This window comes from Numida meleagris, chromosome 7 (assembly GCF_002078875.1).
Source record: "Numida meleagris isolate 19003 breed g44 Domestic line chromosome 7, NumMel1.0, whole genome shotgun sequence".
Lineage (NCBI taxonomy): Eukaryota > Metazoa > Chordata > Aves > Galliformes > Numididae > Numida > Numida meleagris.
Window position 1 is genome coordinate 7660699 of NC_034415.1, and position 20483 is coordinate 7681181.

At 42.5% G+C, this 20483-nt stretch overlaps 1 protein-coding gene across 12 annotated transcripts in view; it reads right to left on the minus strand.

Annotated features, from left to right (window-relative positions):
• Positions 691–20483, minus strand: part of RABGAP1L (RAB GTPase activating protein 1 like) — a 208717-nt gene continuing 188924 nt past the window's right edge. For 8 of the 12 annotated variants that reach the window (XM_021404053.1, XM_021404052.1, XM_021404048.1 and 5 more), the window contains 7 exons: positions 18689–18781; positions 12094–12204; positions 9638–9742; positions 8861–8944; positions 8252–8323; positions 6890–7087; positions 691–6561 (listed from right to left, as the gene is read on the minus strand). In XM_021404053.1, the coding sequence (XP_021259728.1) occupies positions 6406–6561; positions 6890–7087; positions 8252–8323; positions 8861–8944; positions 9638–9742; positions 12094–12204; positions 18689–18781 (819 nt within the window). In that variant the 3' untranslated portion in view covers positions 691–6405. Of the gene's footprint in view, positions 6562–6889; positions 7088–8251; positions 8324–8860; positions 8945–9637; positions 9743–12093; positions 12205–14380; positions 18410–18688; positions 18782–18955; positions 19009–20483 lie in introns of those variants that run through there. The other 4 variants (XM_021404054.1, XM_021404061.1, XM_021404058.1 and 1 more) reach the window with 3 other exon arrangements.

Sequence of the window (20483 nt, forward strand, 5' to 3'; positions counted from 1 at the left end):
CTTCTTCTGTGCATCCTTATGAGGAGCCAAGTGGCAGGGCTTCTTCCAGGGGACAAGAATATGAACGGCTCGTGCATCAGGAGGGGAAATGGAGCTTGGTTAGGACTGGTAGGAGTAGTGAAACTCAGCTGTGGGATCGTGGTCTTTCTGGCAGACAGTGCTGTGCAGTGTGCTCCTAGCAGCTCAAGGGATGGGGGAAAAGCAAGCATGTGAAACGCCTTTGAGAGGATACAGCCCCTCTGTAGGGCACGATGTAGCCATTTCCTTCCTGCACAGATGCTGACAGAAACTGATGACAAGCAGCTTTTGGATAGAGAGATGGAGGCGAATCAGTACAAGATGTTTTGTCTGGTAAATTAACCACCTACACGTTTTTAATCTTCAGCTTTTCTACCTCTGTTCCTTTATAACTTCCCCTGAAGAGCCGCGTGCTTGTTTAGTTACACAGGCTGTTCATCTCAATTCATAAAAATAAATCCTGTAACAACTACAGGAAAAACTGGTTTTAAGAAGCATTTGAATACTTTTGGTTGCTAACTGCCACAACTGTTCTGCCCTGATCTTGCTCAGCCACGCTTCTCTGTTGCAAGTCAGATTTCTGTTTCTTGCTGGCTCCTCTTGCTCCCTGCTTCTCTTTATTACTGCAATCCATTTCTTAAGTGGCTTATCAAAATAAGCACCTTATTCTCATTTTGTTTGCATTTCCATTTATTTTACAAGGCATCGTTCACACAATGATAACAAGGTACTGATCCAAACAATTCTGTAACAATTAGAAAAGTAAACATTTGTTGTGACCATGTACATTAAATTGCACTTTGAATAACAAGCGTTACACTTATATTTCTGTATCATACTTTATATAATACATGGATTTGTTACACAAGAACTGGCAGTATGGAACTGTTCTCAAAAGTCTCACAGCACTGTGATGCTCTTTCTTCCTAATTCTCTCTAGCAAAGCATGTTTTATGAACGTGGGACACACCCAGATAACAAGTGCAGCTAAAAACCTGGAAAATTTCATTGGTAATCGGCACTTTGAAGGTGCTCCCTACTTTCAAAGTGCTGATGTGAAGCCACCTTGAATGGCAGACACTGAGGGCTCTGGTTCAGAATTATACTTGATTGGATCCTTTTCTGCACCGCTAACCTTTTCCTTGTGTGAATATGCCAGAGAATCCTCTTACACAGAAAAGCAACAGTTCCCAAAGCTCAAGAGAGCTCACGGTACGGCTTTGGAAGGTGGTACTGGTACCACTGTGTCCCTAGGAATTACTGGAAGGATGGCCTTGGGATCTGGAGAAAAAGCTGAGAACATATGCTTTTGTTCGCATTGATAGTAGCACCCATGTATTATATAAAATACAAAAATAAGAGAAACTGGAAGGAAATTAGTACAGCCCAGGATTCTGGTGGTATCAAATCACAAATGAAATCCACGATACTCGATCCTTTTGCTGTATTTATCTCCTTGGGATTCAGTTTCCTATATATTATTCTATATATAAGATATAGTTTTCCAAAGATACATATACATTCCTTTACAGGTTAAATAAAAGCAAGTCCCACTGAATAAGAAAATAAGAGGAAGTAATGTTCTAATTCTCTACCCATATCTTTTTTTTTTTTTTTTTCCAGGTAAAAATAGCATGAAATACATTCAGTAGCAAAGCAGTTGGAATCCAGGAGAAGTGGAGAGCCCTGTATTCCTGGAGGATTAACCTGTACGTCTTAAGTCATGATCCTGAAACAAATCGTGCAGACTTCTGAGTTGAGAAAGACAGGATCTTGATCAATGCTGACAATTAGTCATCCAAATCCAAATTCTTTGAATTTCCCTAAATTCACCTATGGATTAGCCCAGTTTTAAAGGCTGCAGTGATGTAGACATAATCTATTTTGAAAGGTCCAAAAATCAGTGCTTCGTTGTGTCTCCCCTTGGTATTGTTACTTGGAAGGAGGTAATGGGACAGCTCCCAGTAGGATAGTAGTGTAATAGATGGAAATAAATAGAATTTAGTTCAAGCCTTTGCATTTGAAAGAACAACGTGATGCCTTGGTGCCGTGTGTACCCACAGCACTGGGTATACGTGGCATTGCATATCTCGTGCAGCCAGCTGTTTGAGCAACAGCCCGTTCTGCAGCGTTTAGCTGTAACACAGGCATGCTGCTCAACCAGAATGACATACAGTAAGGTTTTCTCTATAGCAGCTGGAAGAAAACCAGCATTGTAAGACAAGAGAGTTTCTGGTTTCAATGCCAAAGGTATTTAGGCTTACTAGATCATGTAGAAGTATGCCAATTATCCCTGAGTCTAACAGTAAATCAGCCTAAGAGGTATAATTCTCCCACACATACAAGTAGTTCCATGGATTTCACTGCAACTACTTAAAACAAAGATGGGAACAGTCCTGTTTCCTGTGAAGAACGCATCAATTTCTCGTGTGGTTTTTAAGTTTTAATGCCAGTAATTACGATTTTTCTATAACTCCAAGTGCCACGTTCAGTCAGTGAGTGATACTGTGACACTGAAGTCAATGGCATACTTCATGATTTCTCAGAGGGCTGAATTATTTCTGTTCCTGATGTTCGAGCTCCCTCTCCTGTTGTAAATTGCTGTCTTTATTCTGCGTTGTTTTTCACACAATAGCAGAGGTGTAAGCGTCTGCTGTAGGAAAAAAAAATTAAGGCTCAACAAAAAAGTTCTTTAAAATGTCTAACAAGAAAAAGAATTGCTTATCTGGCATGTAACTTAGCTGTAGCAACTTATAGAATGTACTAATTAATGGGCAAGGCAAGGATTTATTTGTCAGCTGTCAATACCGACTACGTGGCTGACAACCTTTCCCAATACCGGTTTCACTAAATATTAAAGCCTACAGACTTAGGGATTTTGCAGTTTCTTGGATTAAAGCCACCCATCATATCTTCATTTTCTTGTTTTTAAGTCTCTCTAGGTACATTTAGGATTTGTTAAAGTAAGTGCTATCGCTTTTTGTGGTATTGAGCCACAAAGATGAGACTAGATCACAGATGTACCATGTAAGTACCTTGCTTCATTTACCCTATAAATGTTATAGGCAAAGTAAACACTTCTTTTTAAAGTGGGCATCTCAGGAGCAGTTTGAATCCAACAAGATAAAACAGTTGTACTAAAACCATTCTGTGGAGGCTTGTCCCTAATCAAAGTAAAGGCTTCATTTCAGAGGTGTGCATTCTCAATAAAATTTAAAAATCAGATCTAGTTCCATAAAGCTGTCTTGAAAGTAACTTGAATTTTGTAAATGGACACGTGGTTTGAGATTGAATCAGGAAAAAAAAAAATACAATTAATCACTCCAGTCTTAAGAGCTATGTCCCAGTGCCACATGAACGTAAGTTTGATATTTCCTGCCAAAAATCTCAAGATTGAGCCAGCCACCCCTGACAGATCGGTGGCCCTGGAATATGAGCATCTCCAGCAGCTACTGTCACCGACTGCTGAAAGGACTAATTAAAAGCCAGATTTTCTTTTTCCTCACAAGAAAGTATCTCAGTAACACGCACAGTCAGCAGGCTGAGTTTCAGCTTTCCCGGTTGAATCCTGCAGTTTTGCTACTTTCTTTGTTTCTGAATATAACTATGCTTATTCATCAAGATGGCCACAAGAGCCACATTCATCAAAGTGGCCACAGAGCCTCTTTTCTTACTTTTTCAGTACTTTTGAGAAAACAGTTTCCACCTATAAATATTACTCTTCCAAATGCCACTGCTACAAACACTAACTGGGATGTACAGATGGAAGGTGGAAGTCGTTTACTGCCTTTATAGCATTACCAAAAGTGGATAGGTCAGCCACTCACTGCCTTCTGAAACAACATTTGCGGATGCGAGAGGTACAAGGTAAGCCGGTTTCTCTCTGACAGTGCTTTGAAATCATCATGGCTAGCAGGAGCAAACATGGTTTTGTCACAGAAATTCAACTTCCAAAGTAAGAAAGCTACTACACTGAGAAAGATGACGTTGTGTCAAACCTAGCTGCATAAAACTCAGAAGCCTACTTAATTCCTTTTCGATAAACTGTGGGAGCACCACTCCCATTTCCCCCCTCATCCACTCACTCTCACTGGACCCACTGACACGATGTAATGTACTGACTTGTCAGAAGACTAAATGGCAGAAAAATACCCCCACACATTTGTTAAAATTCAGTTTGTCTGCAGTAAGTGCCATACCAAGGACAGGGACATGACTGTACAGCAGGGAGTGGGTAAGTGAGCTGTTACGTGAGCATGGCTGCTCGGGGAATTACAGTCTTAGCCATTTTTTTCTTTCTTATGACGGCATGTTTCCAATCAAGGCTTCAGATTGACCCGTAAGTGTGATTTAAGATATATTTAAGAGATTTGGACACTTGTCAAACCGTCAGCGTCACTCGTCAGCACAGGACTCTCAAACGTAACAAGTAAACGCTCACCAGCTATTCTCAAATGTCACTTCCACATTTTTATGCCGTTGATACCAAGCGTGAAATGGTACCGACAAGTGAATGAGTAACGCTAGGTTTAAATAACCCACACAATGGAAACATCTACGTAAAATATTATTAGCAAGAAAGTGTATTTTTCTCCTATTTGCAGAATAGATCCCTTCTGCTCTTCCCCTCTTTATTTCTCCCCCCCTCACAACGTTAAGGTTTCCGGATGATCGCTTGCAGGTACTTTGAAAAATGCTAACATTTTTTAACTGCTACCTCTTAGAAGAGAGAATTTTGTTGCAGGATCTTTGTGTCAGGACAGCGATTATATGTTGATCTCTGCTTCAAACAGGCGACCATCTTTTCCAAATCATTCCCTTGGCACAGACAAGCACTAAATTTGTCCTACCCTGTTTGAAGTAATTCACGATTTTGCTTGACAACAAAGCACGAGATGAGTATCATTAGATTTTATTATACAAAACTGACAAGATATGGCATTCCTTCGGATTAAAAAAAAACAACAACCCACCAACCAAGTCGAAACAGAACTGATACACCTGGAACAGTGTTGTAAATGGAACAATTACTACACAACCTTTTGTTCAGCAGCGATATTTACCTGCGAGACCATTTTATAGACATGAGAGGTATAATTAAAAAAATACTCCATCAGGTCAAGCAATAGTTTAATTTTCCATGAAATAAGTCTTTCTATAAACACTTTATGTTCGGTCAAAACAAACACTTGCGTTTTCTTACCTCAGAGATATCAAACAACCAGACAGGTCTGGGAGTCATCAGAGAAGTCTATCCCATGGGAAAAGTCTAACTTCTGTATTTCACTTGGAAATGTTTGTTTTTATAAAGTAAGTAATACCAACATAGCATTTCCTAGCCAAATATTTATGGCAAACAGATCCTGCTTCTGTGATGTTTTATTCATCAGTGCAGCAAAAAGCCTTTTGGGTTTTTATCTGATACCTCGTTTCTGTGTCAAATTCAAAATTTGCAAACAGATGCAGGGAAAGGTTTCTGTTAATTGCATTCATAACAGCTCTGCTTTGTTGCACAGGATTTACAGAAGGTCAAATCTATGCAAGGTCTTTCCTCTGCTTCTCCGCTAAGCAAATAAATTTCCAACAGTTTTCCCTTTCTCCCAGTGGAAGGAATGACTTCTTGGAGTTCTCAGCATAAACATGAAATAAAAAAGGGGAACTAGGTAACTTTGTTAAGTTCCAGTTCGGTTGCAAATAACCTTTAAACAACAGTGCTACTCAGTGCTACGAAGAACTGCACAACTTGCATTTCTGAAGGAAAACCAACCCAAGCAACGATGAAATTCGTGGGGAAGCTCATGAACAACTGTGCCAAGAGAGCACAAGGCTATCCCTGCCTCAGCTTTACAAAAAGTGCTTCTCTGCAGGACGCAGTCACTGCCATAAACTTCTGAGATGGCCCCAGGGCATGAGTTATCCTAGACACCCGCACACACGCTAGTACTTGTTACACTGTGCTTTCTGGGAGGAGGTGATGCTGCAGTACTTTACATTTGACATTCTCTCTCTCCTCCTCTTCCAGAAGAAAAAACCTTCTACGCAAGATAAAAATAATTCTGAGTAATTAGTCATGTATTAAAGAGCTAGTTTTGAATTATTTATTCATTTTAACACCTAGTCATATAAAATGAAGTGTAAAAGTATGAAGGTATCGGAACGTGGCTTTCAGCAAGGCAGTTTGGGAAGTAGGAACTCAACATAAAACAATATTATTTTTACCCTCTTTGAAAAGGGTCACATCAGAATGAATGAAAAACACTGACGACTTTCACTTCAAGCCTGCACTCCTGCCTTTTGTCCTTTACCCGAGAGGAGAGACCACTGGAAGAATCCCCCAGGGTTTCAGCTGTGTTGTTCTTTGTGCTCTTGTGTTAGGTCTGGCTGGAACTATGTGCTGCCCTCCTTGGGTGGCAGGGACGGCTGAGGCTGCTGCGGTGGCTGTGTGCCTGTGGCAGTTTTGATAGAGTTCAGGGTTTTGCTAAACCAAGAGTTTTTGGCAGCTTGGATTTCATTCATAAGGGCTCCCCTCTGGTGCTCCAGCTCCTAAGAAAGCAGAATAGTCAGAATTGATCAAAAACAATTAAAACAAACAAACAAAAAAAGAAAACGTCTTCAGACTCAGTCCCTGCAATCTAACTTTCCTTGCAACCTCCCAGGCACTGGGGAGAAAAGATGGATTAAAATCACCGGAACAGCAGATGATATTTAGATATACAAATGAGAATCTCTTTTTTTTCCCTTTTTTTCCCCGTCTTTTTAAGGACTCTGTCCAATCACAGGATTCTGGAAGTTCACATTCACACAGTGGTACAGGTATCTGCCATTATTCTGGTTCAGGGAGACTGCCCTGCAGTCCTTGGATTCCACATACCTGAATTTTGCACTTGGCTTCCACAAGCTGCAGTTTGGTCTGTGCAAGTTCCAGCTCCATCTCTCTCAGCTGCTTCTTCAGTGCATCCTTCTCATCATCTATTTCTAAGCCTTTATTGTCCAGGCTTAGAGCGGGCAGCTTCAGGGTCCCCTCCTTACTGAAAATCTCACTGCAGTGTTTGCAGGCCATCACTTTACCCTGAAATAGCCAGAAAGCTACTTTCACGCTTCACATTGAAAGAGGTTGATAACTTCATGAACAAAATATAAAAAAAAACCTTAAAACCTACTTAGCATGCTCTGTTTAAGCACAAAGACTTTACTCCTCAGTGAGAATTACTCAAACCTTCTTGCTACCAAAGCTTTGTCGTATTTTACAGTTATTGTGTCAGCACAATTCAGAATAAATTACAGACTAGGGACTTTCTTCCATAAAAGCACTCGATCAAATTCGTACAGATTTTGTTATTTTCAAGAAAGCCAGCCAGCTTTTCTGTGTTTCCAGAAGCAAGCAGTCAGCCTTTCTCGCTGACAACATCTGACACACAGTCGTAAGGTTTTCATGCTGCCTGGTGAGGTGAACCAGGGACTCATGGCTGAAGATGTAGCGCAGCTGCTCTGGGTTGGCAAACAAACACAGAATATTGAACTATTTCAGCAAATGATAGGAACATCAATAGTAGTATATCTTTGGGTGAGTAACAGATAAAAATTGCCACTAAAAAGCAACAAATCAGGTTCAGTTTGAGTACTAAGGAAACCACTAGACGTTACGACGGAGAGAAAATGATTCTGCCTACTTAGCAGTGACAAAACAGAGGGATGGAATTATTACCTGATCAGGAAATGCCTACCACTAGTGCAGATACTAGAGATGGGATTTAGAGAACAGAGAGGAACTGCTAATGAAATTCTGGGGATGGCCCAAGCTGTGCCATTTCATAAAACTATACTGCTTAACTTTCATAGCAAGCAAGTGCAGAAATCCAAGTACAAACAGTGTTGCAATAGTAATTCTGATCCCCCCTGCTATGCACACCCAAGTAGCAGCAGGCTTTCTCCTCTAGAGAGCCATCTCTTGTTTACATTTCATGGAAACGTCTGAGTAAATGCAGCCTCTCTACACTGTATGCAAAAGCATACATTTCTACAAGAAAATCTACATGCCCTTCAGTTTCAGAGCTCTAATCTAATAAACGTCTTAATTGTTTACATCTCATGAAAAGCACATGGGAGCTGTCAGTGCAGCTGGGTGGGTGTCACTGTTGTTAGAATCAGCTTCAATTCACATTTTGTTCTGTATCGCTGGCGTTTAGCAATGCTTGCATTAAAACCATCCCATATGGAGAAGCATCAGTCTCACCTTGACAACTTCCAGTTCATCTTTACTGGCTGCCTGTTGTTTTTCCAGCCTGGTACTCAGCTGGGAACAAATCTGGAGGAGAGAAAGCACTTTCTTAGATGAAATGCACTTTACTAAAATATAACCTGTGCTTTTTAGCAATAATTATTTTAAAGCAAACGTTTCTTAAATTCTGCCTCACTTAGATACATGCGTTTCCCCTTAACAAATTCACTGCTGGTGATAACTAAGACTTAAAAACAGCAGTATTTGATACAGAACCTGAACACGGGGACCAGAATCCTTTACAGATCACCTCGTTTATAATGTTTACCTTGCTTTGTGTCACACAGCAAAACCAAACAAATACATAAAAATCATTCTGCAGTACTAGAAATAGCTTAAAGTTTCTTTTCGATTCCCTAAGTCAACAGACTATTAGGAAATCCACAAAAAGATGCATCACAAATTATAAAGCTTTCTGAAAGCCTTAAGTGTCATGGTTTTTTAAAAGTTTTTTAATGTTTATATAAAGGATGAGATGTGCAACTCTGACAATTCAGCTCTCAGAAGGGGTTGAAAAAAACAGCTTACAAATAAATATGAGGAAGCGTCTCTACAGAACGTTACCTGTTTATAGTCTGCAATAATAGCTGTGGTTTTCTTAATCTCAGATTCTGCCTTCTCCAGTTGCTTCCTGAAGACTTCCTTCAGCTAGGAATTGAAGGAGAGAAGTTACACAGCACACTGAAAGAAGTTCTCGAAATGCATCATCAAATTGTTCTCTCCAAGTCTGCCTGTGTTCACATTCCTACACCTTTTTGTTACCAATTTCCAGTTCTGGAGAACGGCAAAAAGTCTGATTTATTTCTTATGCAAATACCTACTATAACCCAGAAGTCTATACTGTCATACAGTGTATCACTGTTGAAGAGATTCTCTCTGCCAAATAGCATAGCATGGTTCAGAGAACATAAAAGATGACCAGGTGGGTGACAAGAGGTTAGGGCAGACAGGTTGGTTGGCTGGAATTGGAACAGGGAGAAGAATCTCTCAGCACTATCACTCATCTCTGTAATAGGAGAAAAAAAGTCTGTGTAGTCACTGATATTGCATCGAAATACAGCTAACTCATTCCTCCACTGTTAAGAAGCACTAAACATTATGAGCCCTTTCAGTAGGAAGAAGGCCTCCATTGCCTTCTATGTAGTAAATACAGAACCTGGCAGCCTCAGGAGAACACTGAAAGAAACCAAAACACACACTTTTAGCCTGGCACTTTGAATTTTTAATTGCCACTGCATTTTGAAGACAAAAATCCCTCCTGTAACTTCGGTTCATCCCTGCTTTTCCGACGAACCCTTTGCTTGCATCCAGCTAAATGGGTAAGATTGGAGAAGGCCTTACCTGAGCAGTTTCCTCTTCCTGCTTCCGTTTCTCTTCCTCAGTCTCCACTAGTTTCTGTTTGGTCAGGAGAAGCTCCTTGTTCAGAACATCCGCTTTGTCTTCAGCCTAGAATGAGAAGCACTGGTGTAAACCACGTTATCTGTGCCACTGCAAGTGCACTGATGTATATATCTCACAAGTTCTATGGATCCAGGATCTAGAGTTGCTCCTTCCTGACCTCAGATGGTTCACCCTACCTAGTTTGTAAATGACATTCCCTTTTCAAGTAGCCGCTTTCTAAGTTCTTTCTTTGTGCTTCAAAAACTGTGCAAAATGACCCTTTTGCCAGACGTTATCCGTGCGCAGGTGACAGGTAAGCACAGGTCACACATCCTAATACAAACGATACATACAGTGCTTTTTGTTGGCAGCAATATGAATCCAAGTGAGGGCAGCATGGTTCAGCTGCTGCGTGACTCTGCATATTGCAGAAAAGGCCAGGGGCCTGCTCTGTGCCTTACCACGTGCCAGAGCTCAGGCAAGTCGTAGAGACAAAGTGAACCACCAGATAAATAGGTCTGTTTATCAGTGCAAACAAGTACCTCCTGGAGAAACTTGATACAGTGTGCGTACTGGAAAATACGAATTTTCTCCTTTCTTTGAAGAGCCGAGCTCATGGAGAAATACACTGGGAATGCTTTGGGATTTGTGAGCACTGCCCTCACTGATCACCAGATCGATCACCAGGAGAGAAATGTATTTTTCAGGGCCTGGATATAGTCTGTTGGCTTCCCCAGCCGGCAGATGCACACTGCATCGCACCGCTTCTGCTCAGTAACTACATGGCAGAACAGGCTACGACCACTGTCAAGTTATACTGACTTTGCTGAAAATGTAAGAGAGAAAATGGCATCACAAGCAACAAAAAACAGTAAAGAGCTTGTCTCTGACTTGCACTTTGTTTTTCTACACTGCCAGTGGTATCAGCTTATCTGCTGCCACAGGGTCAATTCCTAGGGAGGGAGCTGGTGGTGACTGTGGGTAGCAGGCCTTGGCTGAAGTGATGGATTGAGGATTCCTGCATTGCTTACTGTGTGTATGTGGCTGTATGGGAGAAAGGAAAAACAAGCCCTGAAGGAACAAACAAGTGATAAGGTTGATGTCTTAGAACAAAGGAACTAGAGAATGACAAAGGTATTTTTCATGAAGACCTGCTAAAGACATTCTTTCAAGGAATAGTTAAAATTCTTTTCTCCTTTTATGTGATTATTCCAGGTTCTCCAAGCACCTGCAGTGGTGCACAGTGTCACCTCTCGTTGCAAGTGAGGAGCAAAGCTTTTCTTTCAGTGCTGCTGACCTGAGGTGGGGCGTGGGATAGCTCCATGGAGTCCCTTTCATCGACAGAAACACTGCTAAAATGGAGGAGAGCAAAGAACAGGACAGGCAAAGGCACACGCTCAGCAGCTTTGTCATGAGACTTCAGAAAACAGCAGGGGCAGAAGCAGATAAAGCTGTTATTCCTGGGGAAGTCAGAGCACCTTGATGCGCTGTTTTTGGCCTTTACACCAGCACGTCCACTCCACCACACAATGCAGTTATCTGCTTGTACTCGCTCATCTAGATGGCTCAGACTTTTAGAACCATGTGAATCGAGATCAGTAGGGCCTAGCTGTCAAGGGTCTAACTAAACAGAAAGAGAAATTGCACTGCTATGATCAATTACGTTTACAATTCTGAGGTTAGATAGAGATAGCCAAATAACCACTGAAAATCAAATTGAGAGGCTCTTGCAGGAAAAGATTTTAAATTACAAGAGGCACTACAGCTTTCACTAAGCAAGACACCAATCATGAGGGGTGTTACAGCGTGGCCCTCCTGTCTTAATAATAAATAATAACAAACCTTAATAATAGTTGTTAAGGAATTTGTCAATAGTGCATAGAACACTCCAGAAAGAGGAGGGTTGCACGTGTAGTTCTCTGACAGTCATCTCTGACTTAACAAGCTCTGAAAGTGCCTCTCTATGCTTCAGTCTTCAGAGGAAACAAGCAGTTATCAATGGATGCCCATCTAATTTTTGTTGCCATGGAACTACCGTAAAAAAAATAAACCCATGTAAGGTAGCAGAGGTTCTGCAAGGTAACTTCCCTTGACATCAGCCTTTCAGGGAGTATATGACACCTTTTTCAAGTACGTGTTCATTCTCTGGCACCTGCCTAAAAGATGCTAGCATTTTATAAAACAAACCACAACAGAGAAAGTGCGATCAGTGTTGGAAATACACCAGTGTGTATGCCTACACCTGCGTCCACGTGGAGATACGGCTTTCTGACTGCAACTAGAAAGGCAAGCATGGGTACAGATAATAATGCTTTTAATTTTGTATTTATGCTTTTACTTGAGCACACAACAGGGCTCCTAAAACTGGCATTGCTAAGCTGGAGCTTGGACCCATCTCCGTGTCAGATTTCCATTACCTGGTCCAGGTCATTCCGTAAGGCAATTTTGCTTGTTACAAGCTCATGGGCAAGGTCATCGTTCTCCTGCTCCAGCCTCATGCTAGCTTCTTGGAGCCTGCGGTTTTCCCTCTGCAGAAAGAAAGGAATAACCAGAAGAGGAAGTTAATTCTTATCAATATTAAAGAGTGATAAGTGAATATCTTGTGTGTATAAAGCACCGAGAAGGCAGAAGTGCACATTAAGACAGGACTGCTGCTCTGGGAAACAACAGTGAATTAAGCCAGCAGTGCAAATGCAGCGATCCCACTTACATCCCAATGGATATGTTTGAGTCGCATTAAGTGACACACTGATTGGAGGGTTTCTCTGCCCGAAGTAAACACAGTCCTCTCTGTCAAAATGCTTAGTTTCTGCTTGCTCATCATCAAAAGAAACAAGGCAGATAAAATCCCACCAGCAGCAAGTGAACAGGGAAATACTCGTCATAAAGTTTCCAATCAAACAAAGAAAGCTACCCTCTGCTCCATTTTACAAAACTTTGTCTGCAGGTAATTCATAAAAATAGTCCATTTGTAGATGACATTGAGCCAACTGCCCATCCTCTGTGGGACCAGTACAGAACCTATAACCTGTACCTCCATTTGCGCACCCTCCCTATAACCTGCACCAGTGACAACAGGTCTTTTTTAAGGGTTCCTGCTGAGAAAAAGCACCAGGTGAAGAGGGGATGTCACTTCGTGAGCACAGGCCCAGAACCTGTTCTGTGGGCGATGCACAGCAACACCAGATGTAGAACTGTGAGACAGCAGGCCCTGGTCCTCCCCTCACTGCAACCAGACCCGCTCTACAAAGGAGGAACTAACTACCTAGAGCACTAACTAAGCAAGTGCATGGGAAAAAGAAAAAAAAGAATTCATGTTTCTTAAAAATCAGTCGAAGTGACTGCTCTTCTAAAGCTGAGAAGCAGAATTACGTTCAGAAGGCATGTGTGGGATGGCGGACTTGCAGGAGTCCACACCAAACCCTCTGCCTTCAGAGGAACACAGCCAGTAGAGCCAGATACAGCTCCCCTCCTCAAACAGATTCTGAGAGACCTGCAGAATTTGCAGGCCTTCGGTCACGCAGTGACTGCCAAAGAGATGGCAACCTGCACTATGGAAATTCGAGGAAAAAAATGACATGCTCACACGGAAACCTGGAGGTGGAGAAACGGTAACCTACGTGCCAACATCTCCAAAAGGCCGCTCAAAAGGGAAGTTACGCTCTCCAAAGAAAAACAGTGGAAGGGAATAGAGATCAGCAACATTTTCCAAGGGTTGCTCAGTGAATGCTTTTCTACACAACGTGATTTCTTTGCAGAAGCGTATCATTCACCAGTCTTCACTTCCTCCTGCTCAACAGCTACGCTCACACATTTTGGCCTTTCCAAAGCTCACCGCAGTGAAACCGCCGCTTTCATCTGTTGCAAAGAAAATTTTTTTGCATGCTTGTCTTAAACAAAAAAAAAGGACAACTATAGCCCTAAGACTATGCTAAAAAAGGCCTCCTCTTTGTGTCAGCTTCCTCTGTGGCAGGAAGCAGAAACTCTGCAAATACGTTCCCCTTAGCGTGACCTTATTGTGCAAGCAGATTGTGCACTGCCCTGCACAGGAAAGTCAGCTTGTTTCCTCTCCGAAAGGCGGTACTTTAAATATCTTTGTTGTTTTTTTAAATAGAAACTGTAAAATACTCGTGTTTCTCCCAGTTAGAATAACCACTGCTGAAAGAGGGGATTTTTTAAAATGTTAATCACACCGTGTTCTGTTTGAGACGGAATTTTTAAAAGTAGAATTATCCTGTAAGGATAACATATACTTTAAAGCATAAAACTCAATTGCTGACTTCAGTAATAAGAAGCAGCTCCAGTGCATCTTTACTTCTGTACACACTCAGACCATCCAAGAAATGTCCGTTTTTATAGACACAGGTCTGTCAGTGAGCAGTTAACAGAAAGTCACTTCAGTTCACTTAAAAACTGGGACAAAATTAGGACTGCGCTGCTGTCAGATGCTACAGCACCAGTGCCTTTTCATAGGGATGTTGCTCAGAGCAAAAATAACCCAGAAAGAAGTTCGCTGTAACATTTTTGCTGTGCTTTTGCCAAAAGCTTCGGTGTCCGCAAAGCAAGCTGCACGATGTGAAGTTTGAAGTTCCTGCTTTGCATTGGCAGACAAGTGGTAAGCAAGCTACGTGGCTGGAAATGCGCTATCCTCCTCTTAAACTGGAATCGACGCGGTACATTTTTAGTAAGTTAAATATCTCTTACCTGGGGCATCCAGTCAATAGCTAAGAGCTGAGTCTCTCATTGGGCCACCTTTACTCTTCCTCCACACAGGGCAGTGTGCACGATTAGATGGTTTGTCCTTTCCAGCTCCTCCCCCCTGATCTAGCAGTGAAAAACTGCCTCCTTCCTCAGGAGGAAACTCTCATCTGCTTAAGTCTAAATAAAACCTAACCTTATACAACAAAGACGAGAATATCAAATGGTGCCTTTTGTATCTAGCAGACTACTTCTGATGGCTCTGAACTATACAAAGGTTTTATAAAATACCAGTTGCAATGGAACAAAGTTCAGTAGATGGAGCTGGTTTGTTCCAGCAGGGCTCAGAGGCAGTATTTTGTAACCTGGCATGAGCCAACTCGTCAGACCTGCTAGATGTCTTTGGCATAAACAGCCAGCTTCCTGCCTTTTCTTTGCACACCGCTAATAATTTACTGACTATGCCAACAATTTCCTTCTCATCAGCGCTACCCAGTTCCTACAATCATTAAAACATGATATTCCCTCTTTCCTAAATTCCTCCTTCCTGTTGCAAAAAGCGTCCTGTGAACTCTTTTTTTAAAAGGAGGATACTGCATTTCCAAAAGGGACAAACATTGCTGGTACGAACAAACACAAAGAAACTTACCTCCAGCAAAGTCACAGACCAAATACTGCTTTCAACCATTGGTGTAAAGACAGTGAAAACAGGATATAAAATATTTTTAATACCAGCAAAGTCAGGAAAAAAAAAAAAAAAAAAAGTTGCCAATTCTTCAGTGGGTCTTTGGTTCCTATTCTTAAAGAGGATATTCTCCAGCTTCCATCACACACTTGATGGAAAGAAGGCAGACTTGAAAGCGGGAGGCAAAGCCTCGGCTCAGGGAGACTGAAGGGCTGAAACTCCACCCTCTGCTCCCATCCAGCCAGAGCAAAGGAGCAATACCAGACACGATTAGCGATGATGATGCATCCTCTCTACGCTGCTACTCAAGCTGGGTGTAACGAGTCACCAACCTTGTTAAGCAATTCAGTGTCACATTTTTGGGTGAGCAAACACCCAAACCACAGATCTTTGGCAAGAACAGGTCCTCAGTGGTGGAATGAAAACACCGCTCACCATTCACTTTCCTGATGCAATCAAACTGAAGTCTTCACAAGCCCACTGGGAAGAGCTCTGGATTGCAAAGGCAGCTCTAAAGGAAAACCCTACCAAACACCATCTAGAAAGCCAAAAGGCTTTTATGCCCTGCCCAGGAAAACCCGTCGTGGGAAGCAACTCAGAGGCTCCTGGAAGTGGTTTGTGTCTTTCCTTGTTGACTGTGACAAAAAGTTCCCAGAAGGGCACTAGCACTTTTAATAAACAAACACAGCGAACAAAGGCAAATAAACAAAAACCAAACCAACCCACAAACAAGAAATCCCAGCGAGAGTTACCTTGTGTTTTTCCACATGACTGTTATACCATTCAGTTACCATGACTCTGAATAAAAACGCTTCCACTTCAAAGACAGAGAAAAGCTATTGTGTCCATATCACATTTATTCAGATAGACAACATCTCCGTTGCACAGTGAAGTCCATGGAGGAAAACGCATTGCTACCTTCAGAACAAAGCTTGGGCACAAGCAGGGTCCAGCCAACTTTACCTGGATACGTCCTTTTTATTTAAAATAAAAGGCTGCTGAGCCCAACTTCAGCAATTTCTTAGCAAGTCAAACCCAGCCCTGTTACATGAGATGTTCTTAAACACAGAGAAAAACAACCTGTAACAATACACAGAAAATATCAATCTGAACCACACTGCTGTTTTTTTCTTCTGCACATACAGGGCACTTTTTTTTACTGACTCTCATAGGAACCTTGTTATTTATGTTAACTAAGGAGTATGAAATTTGGTGGCAAACAGCAATTTAGAACGTGTTTGCTTTTGCACCCTTTAGAAACCCGGCAGCATTGTGAATGGTGACTTCTTATGAATGATGGAGGATGAAATTACGTGACCGTGAAAACGCGTCCATAAAAAAACAGACTTTTCCTACATTAGACTTGTAAATACAGAAGGAAATGAACACCAAAACATATGGCACTTGCTAATACAAGTTAAAGTTAATACAGTTAAAACTGTCCGGAGACTGCAAGCCTGTTTCCTTCTCCACCTCTAAGAGGAAGGTTTTGCATGGCCTCCATGAGTCCGAGAAATCCCCCCTGTCCTAGGTAAGTAAACCAAAGCAACATGTTGTTCTGGGAGAGAAACTAAACATTACAAAGAAGGTGGACCACTGGGGCACGGCCCACACAGCGCACACAAGGCCAGAGGAGCTAACAGCAGTGCTGTGCTCAGAGGCAATACCTTGGCTTTTCACCAGTGTTGTCTCAGGCATTTCCCTAACCAAGCCCAGCCAGGCAGCCTAGCACTGACACTGCCAAAACCAAATGCGTTTCGAAACACAAGGGCTGCTGTGTGATCATTTAAGGGACAAGCGAAGCTGGCTCTCCACTTTCTGCCCACAAGGATCCACAGCTTGCATTTCCTGTTGCCCTTTGGAAACGCTCCTGAAATGTCAATTCTCACCACCCTCAGCCTGACACGCAAATAAAAAATCAAATAAGCAAGACAAGGGACAAAAGGCACTTAAAAGCATTTCTCCATCACATCAATCAGCTGAAGAATGAGTCTGAACTTTGCATTTAGCGTGCAGCTAACAAATTACGGAGCCTACCTAAGCACATCGTCAGTAAGAAGAGCAGACCCAACGCAGGGAGCTGGGCAAGGGCAAGCCAACACCTGTGCCGTGCTCTTGGTGGTGACAGTGACTTGCATGGGCAGTGACCACGGAGCCACTTTCTACATCCTCATCTGCAGTTTGGGGACGATGTTCTTCACTGTCCATCGCCCAGGATTAACTAGTGAATGCGCTTCCACAGAGCTTTAAAGAAGCCTTCTTTGGGTTCTAAGTATTACTTTAATCCCACAGCAGTATAAGCGAACCACTGGAAAAGAAGTTCAGCAGCAGCAAGTTGTGATTTTTTCCTCAATTTTCTGAAGATCAGCTCTTGGCAGTCCCGGTTCTCAGCAACAATAAAATGTACACTCTTCGACATAAAAGAACTACACTTCAAACATCACTTTGCGCAAGTAAATATTTGTTTTTTAAGTCAGTTTTACGTTCTTTGTAACCGTAACTCTGTCTCATCGTAGCTACGAATTATGGCATCGTTTTTCACGCTGTGGTTTTATGAACACGGTGCACTTTCCTTACGCTCACATACCATGTAAACCTGTGGCAGTGCCTGTAATTATTTACCAGCCCACACTCCAGGCAGACTCTGTACCAACGGCAGCGTCACTTCACAGAATAAGGCACAATGAAGAACAGCAGGAAAACAACAGAGGTGTACATAAACAATGTCAGCTCCCAGCAAAACTGGGCAATATCCAGTAAAGTGCTTCATCTTTGGCAGCTTCACCCAAGGAACGCTAACCTCTTTTTAATCCTGGGTAAGCAATAAAAGAACCCTGAACGCTGCGTAAAATATAAACCTGGAGGCAGAGCCTTCATCACACGAAAATCTATGGCAACAGAACGTAGCAGTAACAATCAAACAAACACATTGGAAACAGTGCTGATCCAAAACTTGAGGACTACTTTTTTTTGTCAGCTGTTGAGCTATCATATTAATAACTGAAGCTTTACTCCTCTGCTGCTCTAAAGCAGGCTATTTATGACTATTAATTCCATTGCAGTATGCCAGGAGCCCAGGAGAACTCTGGGTCCCGCAGTACTAGCTGTTATTCTGACAAAAAATGGCTAACATTTGCTATAAACAGAGTTGAAAAGCAAGGACATATCAAGTCAAGGAAGAGTGCATCTTCCAAAAGTCTCTGTGGATGTTACTGCACACAGCTTGGGCTACAACAATGTGTATTTTCTCCTTTTTGTGTCTGCAGCTGAGAATCACCCTTTGTTTCTGCGTCTCATGAAGATCTCCCGTAAAAGTGCAACAGCAGGAGAGTTACCTACAAACATATAAACTGAAAGAAGAAAAATGTTATATGTGGCTACTTGAAGACGTCTCGAGAGCAACAAATCGTGATTCAAACATCCCTGCAAGAACACTCAGTCCGAGTGTTCAAAGCGCTCGTTCAAGGATGGGCATGAGTTTCACCTGCCATTTTAGTTCCCTGAAATCTGCATCAGCTTAACCTAGAGAGGTGAGCGTGGCACGTGCACCTCTGCTTAAAGGCTGGACCTGCATCGCTCCCCACGTCATTCAGCAAATGAAAGAGGTTCCCACACAGCATCTCCCGTACCTTGTATCTGTCCATAGGATCTTCCTGCTGCAGCTGGCTCTCTCGCATTGTCTGGTACTCTCTCTCATATTTCTTCAGTTTTTTTGTTGGCACCTGTGGAACACATTGGGAAGACACGCATTTAAAGATGAGAGGAACATCGGGAAGGCTGTCTGAAAGCTCTGCCTGCAAGCAGGAAGCAAAGGAAGTGCTGGAAACTGCTGCTGAATAAAGTTGCTCCCCACTGCCCCCTCCCCCCTCGCTCAGCAAGCCACGTCAAACACTTACCAATACACTGCAGGCTGGATTAAATCTTTCTGCTGTTCTTAATGTTTCAAATACTTAGACACGTTGCAATAAGAAACAAGAACGAAAGGGAGCCAGAGAACAGGGAAGAGCAAAATATGCTTTGATACGTTTGATTCACTGAAATAAAGAGCCCTATCAAAAAAAAAAACAAAAAAAAAACCTGCCAAAATGAATTAGAAGAAAGGAGTGTGCGTGCGAAAGGACTGGAGGATTCCCTGGGGGAGATCAGAGTAATGGTTTTTACTGCTGAAAGAGTATTAATGTCTCAATTACTAGCTTGCGACCAGTGCCCTCGTGCAGTCTGGCACCAGACTCCTCCTCGGCACAGGTGGAGATGCTGCAGTGCTCACTTCCAGCCACAGCAGGGAAACAGAGAGGCAGCAACACTGATATCACAAGCAAATTCAGTAAACAACGCTGCATAAACGTCAGGTCCCAGCCAGCTGGGCTTCTGGGAAAACACAGCTTTGAACATGACACACCAAGAGCACCTGTATTTTCTTCAAACCAAGCTCAGAGATCCTGTGCTTTCCTTCCACCTTTCAGCTGGGTACACTGTGCGATACGACCATCTCTCTGGAGACCTCCAACAGCATTACCCTGCCCCTTCTGCACAACAAGAACCCACCCCTGCTAAGTGTGGGACCACAGCCTGGCCTAGAGATCACTAGAGAGATCACTAACACCACCGACCACTGCGATGTGTAAACATACGCGCTCTCTGGATCTGTTACGTGTGCATCTCCTCCTCTCCCATATATTGATCTTGTCTAGCCAACTGCTGGCACGAGGACATGCCGCTGTCACCTTGCCTTAGGGCACAAAGTTACTGCCAACCAGCAGAGATACATGTTTACACGTCATTTTGGTGTTGTTTTTCCCTTATTGGTTTTCAATCCAATACCTCCGTCCTCTGTGATACAGGAAGGGACCAGGCAAGTACCCTGGTACAGCAAACATGAAACCTGTGACCTGCGAAGCAGCATGCAAGGAGCTGATGAAGCAGCACTACTGCTCGCAGCTACAGATGGAATCTTGAACCAACCCCTGCAAACACGGCGAGGAAAGGGGAAAAGTAAAAACTTTCTGCATATTGGACAGACATAGAAGAGAAGTTCGCTTTGATCGCTCTTTGATTGCAAACCACAATGAAATGAAAATGATTTAATCAGAAGAGCGAGGAGTGTTTCTACTTTTCACCTGGGCAATAATCAGGGAGCGAAACCAGCCCGCTTTGTTTGAGCTGCAACTTGATGCCGTTGACGCTATTTAATAATCAAGAATAAGAAATCATTTTAAATGATGCGAACCCATCACACATCCAAACTTGATCTATTCCCAGCTTCCACAACGCTCACTTTAATCTTGTTCAGAGAAACAGGTCAAGGTTCCCGAGCTGGAGCACTGTGAGGATCCTCCAGACTCAGCTCTGCTGTGTTGTTGGGTGTTGTACTGTGCTCCCATATGCTAGCAGCACGAAGTGAAGGTACGTATGGGGAAGACATCA